This window comes from Salmo salar, chromosome 14 (genome assembly GCF_965601325.2).
Source record: "Salmo salar chromosome 14, fSalSal1, whole genome shotgun sequence".
In the NCBI taxonomy this organism is placed as follows: domain Eukaryota; kingdom Metazoa; phylum Chordata; class Actinopteri; order Salmoniformes; family Salmonidae; genus Salmo; species Salmo salar.
This window is the reverse complement of record NC_138304.1, coordinates 103,653,441-103,670,833: the sequence shown is the minus strand read 5'-3', so window position 1 is coordinate 103,670,833 and position 17,393 is coordinate 103,653,441. Positions and strand designations below refer to the sequence as shown.

General features: G+C 35.2%; 1 protein-coding gene across 1 annotated transcript in view; it reads left to right on the top strand.

The window, feature by feature from the left end:
* The first annotated feature begins 1,548 nt into the window (after positions 1-1,548).
* LOC106570728 (protein L-Myc-1b) overlaps positions 1,549-17,393 on the top strand; it is a 28,563-nt gene continuing 12,718 nt past the window's right edge. The window contains exon 1 of the mRNA XM_014143214.3: positions 1,549-3,212. Within this exon, the coding sequence (XP_013998689.1) occupies positions 2,561-3,212 (652 nt within the window). The 5' untranslated portion in view covers positions 1,549-2,560. The remainder of the gene's footprint in view (positions 3,213-17,393) is intronic.

Below are 17,393 nucleotides of genomic sequence, written 5' to 3'. Positions count from 1 at the left end.
AAGTTCCCAGTTGTCTTGAACACACCATTAGCTTCTGGATGGTGTGTATAGACAGTAGTTATATATCATTGTGTGTATAGACAGTATAGACAGTAGTTATATAGGATGGTGTATATAGACAGTAGTTATATAGGATGGTGTATATAGACAGTAGTTATATATCATTGTGTGTATAGACAGCATAGACAGTAGTTATATAGGATGGTGTATATAGACAGTAGTTATATATCATTGTGTGTATAGACAGCATAGACAGTAGTTATATAGGATGGTGTATATAGACAGTAGTTATATATCATTGTGTGTATAGACAGTAGTTATATAGGATGGTGTGTATAGACAGTAGTTATATAGGATGGTGTGTATATACAGTAGTTATATATCATTGTGTGCATAGACAGTATATATATATATATATATATATATATATATATATATATATATATATATATATATATATATATATATATATATATATATATAATTGTGTGTATAGACAGTAGTTATATATAATTGTGTGTATAGACAGTTTGGACAGTATATGAATTGAAAAGGTGAGTACAGCAGTAGTTATATAGGATGAGCCATGACTAGAATACAGTAGGATATACTGAGTGATAAAACATTATGTAAACATTATTAGAATTAAACCAGTGTCTAAGATGCAGAGTGGAGTATCGAAGGTAGCTGGCTTAGAGACAGTGTCTTATGTTCAGTGCAGGATACTAGTCGGAGCCCGGCTTGTATATATATCTGTCTCTCTGTCGCAGCCTTGACGCACAGCAGGGTGAACAAGCCGTGGGTCGGGTGAGGTCTATATCATGGTCACGTGGTTATTAAATCACAGTCTTGTAATGTTGCATCATGACATGCTTGAAAAAGGACTCCTAGAAAAAGGATTCCTTGAAAAAGGACTTTGAAAAGGGACTCCTTGAAAAAGGATTCCTTGAAAAAGGACTCTGAAAAAGGACTCTTTGAAAAGGGACTCTGAAAAAGGAGTCTTTGAAAAAGGACTCCTTGAAAAATGACTCCTTGAAAAAGGACTCTTCGAAAAAGGACTCTTTGAAAAGGGACTCTGAAAAAGGACTCTTTGAAAAAGGACTCTTTGAAAAAGGACTCTTTGAAAAGGGACTCTGAAAAAGGACTCTTTGAAAAAGGACTCCTTGAAAAAGGACTCTTTGAAAAAGGACTCTTTGAAAAAGGACTCCTTGAAAAAGGACTCATTGAAAAAGGACTCTTTGAAAAAGGACTCTTTGAAAAAGGACTCTTTGAAAAAGGACTCATTGAAAAAGGACTCTTTGAAAAAGGACTCTGAAAAGGGACTCCTTGAAAAAGGACTCTTTGAAAAAGGACTCATTGAAAAAGGACTCTTTGAAAAAGGACTCTTTGAAAAAGGACTCATTGAAAAAGGACTCTTTGAAAAAGGACTCTTTGAAAAAGGACTCATTGAAAAGGGACTCCTTGAAAAGGACTCTGAAAAGGGACTCATTGAAAAGGGACTCTGAAAAAGGACTCTGAAAAGGGACTCCTTGAAAAAGGACTCATTGAAAAGGGACTCTGAAAAAGGACTGTGTCCCTTTAAACGGCAGGCGTGGCTTTTCTCCTCTCCCCCCGCCTTTTATGCAAATCCCCGTCTTTCTCTCCCGCATCATATAGTGCAGTAGTCCGGTTGTCAAGTGTCTATTGTGAAATCTATCTAAGTTACTGGATGTGGAAAGTAGACCTACGAGTTACTTTTCCCAGTTTGAGCGTTCAAGTGGTAAACAACAGCTATTTATTGAGAGTAATTTACCGCAAGAAGCTTCAGCGTCGCTGTGTTGGTTACTACGCATTATAGGAATTCATTAAGAAGACGCCCGTTCAATTTCACCAACGCTAAAAGGATTATTCAAATATTTAACAAAGATAAAAAAAATATATATATATATATATTTTTTTTTTTTTCTCCATCCCCGGACGGAAGTGTGTTCTGTTTCTTTACTCTCGCCCATTACTAGAAGACATACATCGCAGTGTTTCAGAAGTTTGGGTTTGTGAACACGCCTGTTGTTATTTAATTAATAATTATGTTAGATTTAGGCCTACCAGTGGATTGCTATTTATTTGCTCTCCTGCCTCTCAGTGCTATGTGAGATAACGGTTTGTTTTGGTTACCGTAAAACGTTGAGTGTTGCTCTAAAGACTCAACACTTTTTTTTTATTGAGACATCTTGGGAATTGTTGTTTTAGCATCCATTTAAACGGCATTTTATTAGCCACGTAACCCTAAAGAAACATACAGGACGTTTGGTTTGGTTTTGGTTTTTAGCCGACAAACAGAGGGTTGCTGACCTGTAGCTCTATTTCCCCGGTGCAGTTGGACTGTTTTATTATGTAATGCAACTATGTTGCGAAACTTGTTGTTATGTCGTTTTATCATAACAGACTATTGTGTTTATCATAGCAGTCCAACGTGCTAGGCTGATTCCAAGTACCCTCTCTCTGTTCCAAGGTAGACTAGAGATAACGGAGATCAGTTCACAGAGTGCGCTTCCTCAACCACGCCTGCCCTGACCTCTAGATGCCGGGAATAAACTCCACCGCCTCTTCTCGCTATGAGTCCGGCTGGGAGATGGAGTACGATCACTACCAACATTATTTCTACGACGACCACGATCCGGACGAGGATTTCTCTAAATCCACTGCGCCCAGCGAGGACATATGGAAGAAATTCGAACTAGTACCAACCCCGCCCATGTCTCCTATCCGGACTTTGGAGGGGGCCGCCGGGGTCGGGATGGTCTACCCTTCGCTGGGGGACAAACTCGAGTGGGTGTCTCAGTTTTTGGGTCAAGAGGACGACCAGGATGTGCCGTGTAAACTCAGCTCCGCCGACGAGGCTTTGGGGAACCTGAGCTCCATTATCGTACAGGACTGCATGTGGAGTAGCTTTTCGGCGGGCAAGCAGCTGGAGAAAGTTGTCGGGGAGCGGCTTGCCTCCTGTCAGGTGTCGGTGCCGACTAAACTGCCCGTGCAGGCGTTGGGAGCTGCCATCAGCACCGCCGGGAGGGCGCAGTGCGTGACGGTACCAGTGGACGCGGCTGTTCCAGTTCTCGGTAGCCCGGCGACGGATTGTGTGGACCCGGCTGCTGTTCTCGCCTTCCCGCTAACCGGGGGAACGTTTAAGAAACCGTCGGTGTCCTCCGGTTCAGAGACCCACACAGACTCATCAGGTACGTTATAAGTTCAACATTGGACTGTGAAACTGACTATGAAAAGCTCATATATATATATATAATTCCATGCATAAGTGTGGATGTAGCCAATTTGCCATAATGACCTTACTGCCCACAAAGTTTTTTTAGCCTAGGTGGCAGTTTTCAAAATGGTTTTTTGAACAGTATTGGTTGTAATGTGGCTGCGGAAGGCTATAGGCTTAGTGACTGCATTGCTGCTGCCCCTCGCTGCCCCACTGCTTTGTGAAAATGACCCACCCATCTGAAACATCTGTTTCTTGACTATGGTCCAAGACACCAGCTGCTAGAAAGAACAGAGTCCCGGGCTACACACACTTCTCAAGTATAATTTACGGTTCACTTTAATGTTCTTATCATTTCCTCATCCTCAACTACACTGAAAGAAACACGTTACATTTTTATATGTTATATATATATCTGTGATGCACTTCTTGGATAAACAGAATAACTTGTATTAAATATGCTCTCTACATTCTCTTAATTTCATAGAGCTACTTTCTATTGGCCTTCAGTGTAGGTATTTAGGTTGGCATGTGACTAGTCTCTCTATCTAATGTGTGTGGAATGTCACAATGGAGACTTGTTGCAGTCCAAAGTCTTGGCATTCCTTCCTGAACTGAACTGAAGGGGCAACAGCACCAATTGTGTAGGCCAGTGATAAGAATGGACATTCACCTTGTTAAATCTCTTGCAATGTGTGACACTGTTTCATACCAAGGCTTGGTATTCATATGTATTAAGTCAGAAATGTGGTCTCATCTATTTCAATACTGTATGAAGGGGGTTGGATGCTAGAAAGCTAGGAATGAATGATTCCTCAGTGCAGGTAGGCATACACTAGTTCAGCACAGAAGTGTTTAAAAGGAAAATTGAGTTTTAATGGAAAATGCAGAATAGACCTCAGAAAAGTACTAGATACCAAGGATCCAATCTGTCCATATCTCTATCTGACCCCATGCATGATAATGGTATATAGCAGGGTTATTCAACTATAATCTTAAGGGGCCAGACTTTCATTTTTTTTTAAATGGTTATTTACAGGGGGGTCAGACATGCTCTACGTGCTCTACGTGGGATTGATCTTCCTAAAACCGCTATATATAAAGCCGCGGCTTTTGTGGCGTGATGGGTAACGATTCTTCGTGGGGTGTCAGTTGTTGATGTGTACAAGGGTCCCTGGTTCGAGCCCAGGTTGGGGCGAAGAGAGGGACGGAACCTACACTGTTTTATATATATATATATATATATATATATATATATAAAAAAAACTAAATATATGTATATATATATGTAAAACAAGACACAAACACAATTCTAATCTTATGAAGCACTTTTATTAACATTAAAATGTTGCAAAAAAAAAATATCCTTTTAAGTGCTTGAAGATTAGCCTAATTCATACATTTCTACTTTCCTGTCCGTTTGTACATAGCTTCATCTTTTCATTCACCTACACATAGGAGACATTTTATCTCAGTTGACCAGCATCATATTCTGTTTTCTATTTCTTTATCATTTAGTTATTTTCTGTCTTGTTTATTGTTATTTTTTCTACACATACACTTTTTTTTTTAATGCATGGCATTTCTCAGTTGCCCTGCTTTTTGAAGAGAAGTCTCTCCCCTGCATCAGTAGAGAACAAGTCCCTGTAATAAATTGCATCACCTCTGTGGGGACTTCATCTCGTTGCAAAGTTAGCTTTTCAGTTTATCTAAAAACGCTGACATCACGGAGTGATCTGTACTGATGACATAGACCATGATGCTCAACTTTGAAAACAAGCCATGTTGCAGGCTAGATGTTGATAGGATAAAGTTAATGAAAACAAGCCATGTTGCAGGCTAGATGTTGATAGGATAACGGTTTCTGAAACAAGCCATGTTGCAGGCTAGGTGTTGCTAGGCTAACATTTCTGATAGCCCATAACTGAGTCCATGGTGTTTAAGTCGTCGCTGAGTTAAGCACAAAGCACGCTCTGGTGTATGAGGAAGTTTAGTGATCTGATTTGGTGAAAGAGCCAATAGGCGGCCAGACAGACCCTGCACCCCTGTTAGCAGCTCTGATTGGCTGTAACTGGTACGTTAAATAATATTGATTGACAGCACTTAATGGACGGGACTACAGAAAAACAGATTCTCCCATTGGAGAATATTGGACGAAGGCTCCTTTTGGCATTAAACATAAGATTTTTACCAGATTTGCTTTTAATTAATGTTAAGACGATTGGGTGGTCTCGCTCTCTGAGGCCGACGTGAGAAAGGTTTTTAATCAGGTCAAGGCTGCGGGGCCTAAAGGTATTCCAGGGTGTTTTCTCAAAGCATGTGCAGAACAGCTGGCAGGCATATGCACAACAATTTTCAACCTCTCTTTGTCCCAGTCTGTAATTCCTGTCCCCAAGAACTCTAAGTTTTCATGCCACAATAACTACCACCCTGTAGCACTCACATCTGTAATCAGGATGTGCTTTTAGAGGCTGGTTATGGCAACACATTAACTCCACCATCCCAGACACCCTTGAGACTCACTCTAATTTGCATACCACCTCAACAGACCCATGACACAATCTCAATTGCGCTCCACACTGCCCTCACCCACCTAGACACATACAGTTGAAGTCAGAAGTTTACATACACCTTAGCCAAATATATTTAAACTCAGTTTTTCATAATTCCTGACATTTCATCCTAGTAAAAAATTACCTGTCTTAGGGGTCAGTTAAGATCACCACTTTATTTTAAGAATGTGAAATATCAGAATAATAGTAAAGAGAATGATTTATTTCAGCTTTTATTTATTTCATCACATTCCCAGTGGGTCAGAAGTTTACATACATTCAATTAGTATTTGGTAGCATTGCCTTTAAATTGTTTAACTTGGGTCAATCGTTTCGGGAAGCCTTCCACAAGCTTCCCACAATAAGTTGGGTGAATTTTGGCCCATTCCTTCTGACAGAGCTGGTGTAACTGAGTTGGGTTTCTAGGCCTCCTTGCTCGCACAGACTTTTTCAGTTCTGCCCACAAATTTTCGATGGGATTGAGGTCAGGGCTTTGTGATGGCCACTCCAATACCTTGACTTTGTTGTCCTTAAGCCATTTTGCCACAACTTTGGAAGTATGCTTTGGGTCATTGTCCATTTGGAAGACCCATTTGCGACCAAGCTTTAGCTTCCACACTTTTTGCATGTATGTTAGCACAGCTGAAAACTGTTGCCCTGCTTAAAGAAGCAATAAAACTGGCCTTCTTTAAACTAGTTGAATATCTGGAGCATCAGTATTTGTGGGTTCGATTCCAGGCTCAAAATGACCAGAAACAAAGAACCTTTTTCTGAAACTCGTCAGTCTATTCTTGTTCTGAGAAATGAAGGCTATTACATGTGAGAAATTGCCAAGAAACTGAAGATCTCGTACAACGCTGTGTACTACTCCCTTCACAGAACAACGCAAACTGGCGCTAACCAGAATAGAAAGAGTGGGAGGCCCCGGTGCACAACTGAGCAAGAGGACAAGTACATTACAGTGTCTAGTTTGAGAAACACAAGTCCTCAACTGGCAGCTTCATTTAATAGTACCCTCAAAACACCAGTCTCAACGTCAACAGTGAAGAGGCGACTCCGGGATGCTGGCCTTCTAGGCAGAGTTCCTCTGTCCAGTGTCTGTGTTCTTTTGCCCATCTTAAACTTGTCTTTTTATTGGCCAGTCTGAGATATGGCTTTTTCTTTTAATTCTGCGCCACTCGGGAGCCCCCTGCACATTGTAAGTATGGTATTAACTGACCCTGTATATAGTATGGTATTAACTGTATATAGTATGGTATTAACTGTATATAGTATGGTATTAACTGTATATAGTATGGTATTAACTGACCCTGTATATAGTATGGTATTAACTGTATATAGTATGGTATTAACTGACCCTGTATATAGTATGGTATTAACTGACCCTGTATATAGTATGGTATTAACTGTATATAGTATGGTATTAACTGACCCTGTATATAGTATGGTATTAACTGTATATAGTATGGTATTAACTGTATATAGTATGGTATTAACTGATCCTGTATATAGTATGGTATTAACTGACCCTGTATATAGTATGGTATTAACTGACCCTGTATATAGTATGGTAATAACTGACCCTGTATATAGTATGGTATTAACTGTATATAGTATGGTATTAACTGACCCTGTATATAGTATGGTATTAACTGACCCTGTATATAGTATGGTATTAACTGTATATAGTATGGTATTAACTGATCCTGTATATAGTATGGTGTTAACTGATCCTGTATATAGTATGGTATTGACTGACCCTGTATATAGTATGGTATTAACTGTATATAGTATGGTATTGACTGACCCTGTATATAGTATGGTATGAACTGATCCTGTATATAGTATGGTGTTAACTGATCCTGTATATAGTATGGCATCATTAACTGTATATAGTATGGTATTAACTGTATATAGTATGGTATTGACTGACCCTGTATATAGTATGGTATTAACTGTATATAGTATGGTATTAACTGACCCTGTATATAGTATGGTATTAACTGTATATAGTATGGTATTAACTGACCCTGTATATAGTATGGCGTATTAGAGGCTGCCCTGATATAGTATGGTATTAACTGTATATAGTATGGTATTAACTGAGGGCGCCTGTATATAGTATGGTATTAACTGTATATAGTATGGTATGAACTGTATATAGTATGGTATTAACTGACCCTGTATATAGTATGGTATTAAGTGACCCTGTATATAGTATGGTATTAACTGACCCTGTATATAGTATGGTATTAACTGTATATAGTATGGTATTAACTGACCCTGTATATAGTATGGTATTAATTGACCCTGTATATAGTATGGTATTAACTGACCCTGTACATAGTATGGTATTAACTGACCCTGTATATAGTATGGTATTAACTGTATATAGTATGGTATTAACTGACCCTGTATATAGTATGGTATTAAACTGACCCTGTATATAGTATGGTATTAACTGACCCTGTATATAGTATGGTATTGACTGACCCTGTATATAGTATGGTATTAACTGACCCTGTATATAGTATGGTATTAACTGACCCTGTATATAGTATGGTATTGACTGACCCTGTATATAGTATGGTATTAACTGCCCCTGTATATAGTATGGTATTAACTGACCCTGTATATAGTATGGTATTGACTGACCCTGTATATAGTATGGTATTGACTGACCCTGTATATAGTATGGTATTAACTGACCCTGTATATAGTATGGTATTGACTGACCCTGTATATAGTATGGTATTAACTGACCCTGTATATAGTATGGTATTAACTGACCCTGTATATAGTATGGTATTGACTGACCCTGTATATAGTATGGTATTAACTGTATATAGTATGGTATTAACTGACCCTGTATATAGTATGGTATTAACTGAACCTGTATATAGTATGGTATTAACTGACCCTGTATATAGTATGGTATTAACTGTATATAGTATGGTATTAACCCGACCCTGTATATAGTATGGTATTAACTGTATATAGTATGGTATTGACTGACCCTGTATATAGTATGGTATTAACTGATCCTGTATATAGTATGGTATTAACTGACCCTGTATATAGTATGGTATTAACTGACCCTGTATATAGTATGGTATTAACTGTATATAGTATGGTATTATCTGATCCTGTATATAGTATGGTATTAACTGATCCTGTATATAGTATGGTATTAACTGTATATAGTATGGTATTAACTGACCCTGTATATAGTATGGTATTAACTGTATATAGTATGGTATTAACTGACCCTGTATATAGTATGGTATTAACTGTATATAGTATGGTATTAACTGTATATAGTATGGTATTAACTGTATATAGTATGGTATTGACTGACCCTGTATATAGTATGGTATTAACTGTATATAGTATGGTATTAACTGACCCTGTATATAGTATGGTATTAACTGACCCTGTATATAGTATGGTATTAACTGACCCTGTATATAGTATGGTATTAACTGTATATAGTATGGTATTAACTGATCCTGTATATAGTATGGTGTTAACTGATCCTGTATATAGTATGGTATTGACTGACCCTGTATATAGTATGGTATTAACTGTATATAGTATGGTATTGACTGACCCTGTATATAGTATGGTATGAACTGATCCTGTATATAGTATGGTGTTAACTGATCCTGTATATAGTATGGTATTGACTGACCCTGTATATAGTATGGTATTAACTGTATATAGTATGGTATTAACTGACCCTGTATATAGTATGGTATTAACTGACCCTGTATATAGTATGGTATTAACTGACCCTGTATATAGTATGGTATTAACTGTATATAGTATGGTATAAACTGACCCTGTATATAGTATGGTATTAACTGACCCTGTATATAGTATGGTATTAACTGACCCTGTATATAGTATGGTATTAACTGTATATAGTATGGTATTGAACTGACCCTGTATATAGTATGGTATTGACTGACCCTGTCTATAGTATGGTATTAACTGACCCTGTAAATAGTATGGTATTACCTGTATATAGTATGGTATTAACTGTATATAGTATGGTATTAACTGACCCTGTATATAGTATGGTATTACCTGTATATAGTATGGTATTAACTGTATATAGTATGGTATTTACTGACCCTGTATATAGTATGGTATTAACTGACCCTGTATATAGTATGGTATTAACTGTATATAGTATGGTATTAACTGACCCTGTATATAGTATGGTATTAACTGTATATAGTACGGTATTGAACTGGCCCTGTATATAGTATGGTATTAACTGACCCTGTATATAGTATGGTATTAACTGACCCTGTATATAGTATGGTATTAACTGACCCTGTATATAGTATGGTATTAACTGACCCTGTATATAGTATGGTATTAACTGACCCTGTATATAGTATGGTATTAACTGACCCTGTATATAGTATGGTATTAACTGTATATAGTATGGTATTGAACTGAATCTGTATATTGTATGGTATTAACTGACCCTGTATATAGTATGCTATTAACTGACCCTGTATATAGTATGGTATTAACTGTATATAGTATGGTATTAACTGACCCTGTATATAGTATGGTATTAACTGACCCTGTATATAGTATGGTATTAACTGTATATAGTACGGTATTGAACTGGCCCTGTATATAGTATGGTATTAACTGACCCTGTAAATAGTATGGTATTACCTGTATATAGTATGGTATTAACTGTATATAGTATGGTATTAACTGACCCTGTATATAGTATGGTATTACCTGTATATAGTATGGTATTAACTGTATATAGTATGGTATTAACTGACCCTGTATATAGTATGGTATTAACTGACCCTGTATATAGTATGGTATTAACTGACCCTGTATATAGTATGGTATTAACTGACCCTGTATATAGTATGGTATTAACTGACCCTGTATATAGTATGGTATTAACTGTATATAGTATGGTATTAACTGACCCTGTATATAGTATGGTATTAACTGAAACTGTATATAGTATGGTATTAACTGACCCTGTATATAGCATGTTATTAAACTGACCCTGTATATAGTATGGTATTAAACTGGCCCTGTATATAGTATGGTATTAACTGACCCTGTATATAGTATGGTATTAACTGTATATAGTATGGTATTAACTGACCCTGTATATAGTATGGTATTAACTGACCCGGTATATAGTATGGTATTAACTGACCCTGTATATAGTATGGTATTAACTGTATATAGTATGGTATTAACTGACCCTGTATATAGTACGGTATTAACTGTATATAGTATGGTATTAACTGTATATAGTATGGTATTAACTGACCCTGTATATAGTATGGTATTAACTGACCCTGTATATAATATGGTATTAACTGACCCTGTATATAGTATGGTATTAACTGACCCTGTATATAGTATGGTATTAACTGTATATAGTATGGTATAAACTGACCCTGTATATAGTATGGTATTAACTGACCCTGTATATAGTATGGTATTAACTGACCCTGTATATAGTATGGTATTAACTGTATATAGTATGGTATTGAACTGACCCTGTATATAGTATGGTATTGACTGACCCTGTCTATAGTATGGTATTAACTGACCCTGTAAGTAGTATGGTATTACCTGTATATAGTATGGTATTAACTGTATATAGTATGGTATTAACTGACCCTGTATATAGTATGGTATTACCTGTATATAGTATGGTATTAACTGTATATAGTATGGTATTAACTGACCCTGTATATAGTATGGTATTAACTGACCCTGTATATAGTATGGTATTAACTGACCCTGTATATAGTATGGTATTAACTGACCCTGTATATAGTATGGTATTAACTGTATATAGTATGGAATAAACTGACCCTGTATATAGTATGGTATTAACTGACCCTGTATATAGTATGGTATTAACTGACCCTGTATATAGTATGGTATTAACTGTATATAGTATGGTATTGAACTGACCCTGTATATAGTATGGTATTGACTGACCCTGTCTATAGTATGGTATTAACTGACCCTGTAAATAGTATGGTATTACCTGTATATAGTATGGTATTAACTGTATATAGTATGGTATTAACTGACCCTGTATATAGTATGGTATTACCTGTATATAGTATGGTATTAACTGTATATAGTATGGTATTTACTGACCCTGTATATAGTATGGTATTAACTGACCCTGTATATAGTATGGTATTAACTGTATATAGTATGGTATTAACTGACCCTGTATATAGTATGGTATTAACTGTATATAGTACGGTATTGAACTGGCCCTGTATATAGTATGGTATTAACTGACCCTGTATATAGTATGGTATTAACTGACCCTGTATATAGTATGGTATTAACTGACCCTGTATATAGTATGGTATTAACTGACCCTGTATATAGTATGGTATTAACTGACCCTGTATATAGTATGGTATTAACCTGTATATAGTATGGTATTGAACTGATATTTGTATATTGTATGGTATTAACTGACCCTGTATATAGTATGCTATTAACTGACCCTGTATATAGTATGGTATTAACTGTATATAGTATGGTATTAACTGACCCTGTATATAGTATGGTATTAACTGACCCTGTATATAGTATGGTATTAACTGTATATAGTACGGTATTGAACTGGCCCTGTATATAGTATGGTATTAACTGACCCTGTAAATAGTATGGTATTACCTGTATATAGTATGGTATTAACTGTATATAGTATGGTATTAACTGACCCTGTATATAGTATGGTATTACCTGTATATAGTATGGTATTAACTGTATATAGTATGGTATTAACTGACCCTGTATATAGTATGGTATTAACTGACCCTGTATATAGTATGGTATTAACTGACCCTGTATATAGTATGGTATTAACTGACCCTGTATATAGTATGGTATTAACTGTATATAGTATGGTATAAACTGACCCTGTATATAGTATGGTATTAACTGACCCTGTATATAGTATGGTATTAACTGACCCTGTATATAGTATGGTATTAACTGTATATAGTATGGTATTGAACTGACCCTGTATATAGTATGGTATTGACTGACCCTGTCTATAGTATGGTATTAACTGACCCTGTAAATAGTATGGTATTACCTGTATATAGTATGGTATTAACTGTATATAGTATGGTATTAACTGACCCTGTATATAGTATGGTATTACCTGTATATAGTATGGTATTAACTGTATATAGTATGGTATTTACTGACCCTGTATATAGTATGGTATTAACTGACCCTGTATATAGTATGGTATTAACTGACCCTGTATATAGTATGGTTATATAGTATGGTATTAACTGACCCTGTATATAGTATGGTATTAACTGTATATAGTACGGTATTGAACTGGCCCTGTATATAGTATGGTATTAACTGACCCTGTATATAGTATGGTATTAACTGACCCTGTATATAGTATGGTATTAACTGACCCTGTATATAGTATGGTATTAACTGTATATAGTATGGTATAAACTGACCCTGTATATAGTATGGTATTAACTGACCCTGTATATAGTATGGTATTAACTGACCCTGTATATAGTATGGTATTAACTGTATATAGTATGGTATTGAACTGACCCTGTATATAGTATGGTATTAACTGACCCGGTATATAGTATGGTATTAACTGACCCTGTATATAGTATGGTATTAACTGTATATAGTATGGTATTAACTGACCCTGTATATAGTACGGTATTAACTGTATATAGTATGGTATTAACTGTATATAGTATGGTATTAACTGACCCTGTATATAGTATGGTATTAACTGACCCTGTATATAATATGGTATTAACTGACCCTGTATATAGTATGGTATTAACTGACCCTGTATATAGTATGGTATTAACTGTATATAGTATGGTATAAACTGACCCTGTATATAGTATGGTATTAACTGACCCTGTATATAGTATGGTATTAACTGACCCTGTATATAGTATGGTTTTAACTGTATATAGTATGGTATTGAACTGACCCTGTATATAGTATGGTATTGACTGACCCTGTCTATAGTATGGTATTAACTGACCCTGTAAGTAGTATGGTATTACCTGTATATAGTATGGTATTAACTGTATATAGTATGGTATTAACTGACCCTGTATATAGTATGGTATTACCTGTATATAGTATGGTATTAACTGTATATAGTATGGTATTAACTGACCCTGTATATAGTATGGTATTAACTGACCCTGTATATAGTATGGTATTAACTGACCCTGTATATAGTATGGTATTAACTGACCCTGTATATAGTATGGTATTAACTGTATATAGTATGGTATAAACTGACCCTGTATATAGTATGGTATTAACTGACCCTGTATATAGTATGGTATTAACTGACCCTGTATATAGTATGGTATTAACTGTATATAGTATGGTATTGAACTGACCCTGTATATAGTATGGTATTGACTGACCCTGTCTATAGTATGGTATTAACTGACCCTGTAAATAGTATGGTATTACCTGTATATAGTATGGTATTAACTGTATATAGTATGGTATTAACTGACCCTGTATATAGTATGGTATTACCTGTATATAGTATGGTATTAACTGTATATAGTATGGTATTTACTGACCCTGTATATAGTATGGTATTAACTGACCCTGTATATAGTATGGTATTAACTGTATATAGTATGGTATTAACTGACCCTGTATATAGTATGGTATTAACTGTATATAGTACGGTATTGAACTGGCCCTGTATATAGTATGGTATTAACTGACCCTGTATATAGTATGGTATTAACTGACCCTGTATATAGTATGGTATTAACTGACCCTGTATATAGTATGGTATTAACTGACCCTGTATATAGTATGGTATTAACTGACCCTGTATATAGTATGGTATTAACTGTATATAGTATGGTATTGAACTGAATTTGTATATTGTATGGTATTAACTGACCCTGTATATAGTATGCTATTAACTGACCCTGTATATAGTATGGTATTAACTGTATATAGTATGGTATTAACTGACCCTGTATATAGTATGGTATTAACTGACCCTGTATATAGTATGGTATTAACTGTATATAGTACGGTATTGAACTGGCCCTGTATATAGTATGGTATTAACTGACCCTGTAAATAGTATGGTATTACCTGTATATAGTATGGTATTAACTGTATATAGTATGGTATTAACTGACCCTGTATATAGTATGGTATTACCTGTATATAGTATGGTATTAACTGTATATAGTATGGTATTAACTGACCCTGTATATAGTATGGTATTAACTGACCCTGTATATAGTATGGTATTAACTGACCCTGTATATAGTATGGTATTAACTGACCCTGTATATAGTATGGTATTAACTGTATATAGTATGGTATAAACTGACCCTGTATATAGTATGGTATTAACTGACCCTGTATATAGTATGGTATTAACTGACCCTGTATATAGTATGGTATTAACTGTATATAGTATGGTATTGAACTGACCCTGTATATAGTATGGTATTGACTGACCCTGTCTATAGTATGGTATTAACTGACCCTGTAAATAGTATGGTATTACCTGTATATAGTATGGTATTAACTGTATATAGTATGGTATTAACTGACCCTGTATATAGTATGGTATTACCTGTATATAGTATGGTATTAACTGTATATAGTATGGTATTTACTGACCCTGTATATAGTATGGTATTAACTGACCCTGTATATAGTATGGTATTAACTGACCCTGTATATAGTATGGTATTAACTGACCCTGTATATAGCATGTTATTAAACTGACCCTGTATATAGTATGGTATTAAACTGGCCCTGTATATAGTATGGTATTAACTGACCCTGTATATAGTATGGTATTAACTGTATATAGTATGGTATTAACTGACCCTGTATATAGTATGGTATTAACTGACCCGGTATATAGTATGGTATTAACTGACCCTGTATATAGTATGGTATTAACTGTATATAGTATGGTATTAACTGACCCTGTATATAGTACGGTATTAACTGTATATAGTATGGTATTAACTGTATATAGTATGGTATTAACTGACCCTGTATATAGTATGGTATTAACTGACCCTGTATATAATATGGTATTAACTGACCCTGTATATAGTATGGTATTAACTGACCCTGTATATAGTATGGTATTAACTGTATATAGTATGGTATAAACTGACCCTGTATATAGTATGGTATTAACTGACCCTGTATATAGTATGGTATTAACTGACCCTGTATATAGTATGGTTTTAACTGTATATAGTATGGTATTGAACTGACCCTGTATATAGTATGGTATTGACTGACCCTGTCTATAGTATGGTATTAACTGACCCTGTAAGTAGTATGGTATTACCTGTATATAGTATGGTATTAACTGTATATAGTATGGTATTAACTGACCCTGTATATAGTATGGTATTACCTGTATATAGTATGGTATTAACTGTATATAGTATGGTATTAACTGACCCTGTATATAGTATGGTATTAACTGACCCTGTATATAGTATGGTATTAACTGACCCTGTATATAGTATGGTATTAACTGACCCTGTATATAGTATGGTATTAACTGTATATAGTATGGTATAAACTGACCCTGTATATAGTATGGTATTAACTGACCCTGTATATAGTATGGTATTAACTGACCCTGTATATAGTATGGTATTAACTGTATATAGTATGGTATTGAACTGACCCTGTATATAGTATGGTATTGACTGACCCTGTCTATAGTATGGTATTAACTGACCCTGTAAATAGTATGGTATTACCTGTATATAGTATGGTATTAACTGTATATAGTATGGTATTAACTGACCCTGTATATAGTATGGTATTACCTGTATATAGTATGGTATTAACTGTATATAGTATGGTATTTACTGACCCTGTATATAGTATGGTATTAACTGACCCTGTATATAGTATGGTATTAACTGTATATAGTATGGTATTAACTGACCCTGTATATAGTATGGTATTAACTGTATATAGTACGGTATTGAACTGGCCCTGTATATAGTATGGTATTAACTGACCCTGTATATAGTATGGTATTAACTGACCCTGTATATAGTATGGTATTAACTGACCCTGTATATAGTATGGTATTAACTGACCCTGTATATAGTATGGTATTAACTGACCCTGTATATAGTATGGTATTAACTGTATATAGTATGGTATTGAACTGAATTTGTATATTGTATGGTATTAACTGACCCTGTATATAGTATGCTATTAACTGACCCTGTATATAGTATGGTATTAACTGTATATAGTATGGTATTAACTGACCCTGTATATAGTATGGTATTAACTGACCCTGTATATAGTATGGTATTAACTGTATATAGTACGGTATTGAACTGGCCCTGTATATAGTATGGTATTAACTGACCCTGTAAATAGTATGGTATTACCTGTATATAGTATGGTATTAACTGTATATAGTATGGTATTAACTGACCCTGTATATAGTATGGTATTACCTGTATATAGTATGGTATTAACTGTATATAGTATGGTATTAACTGACC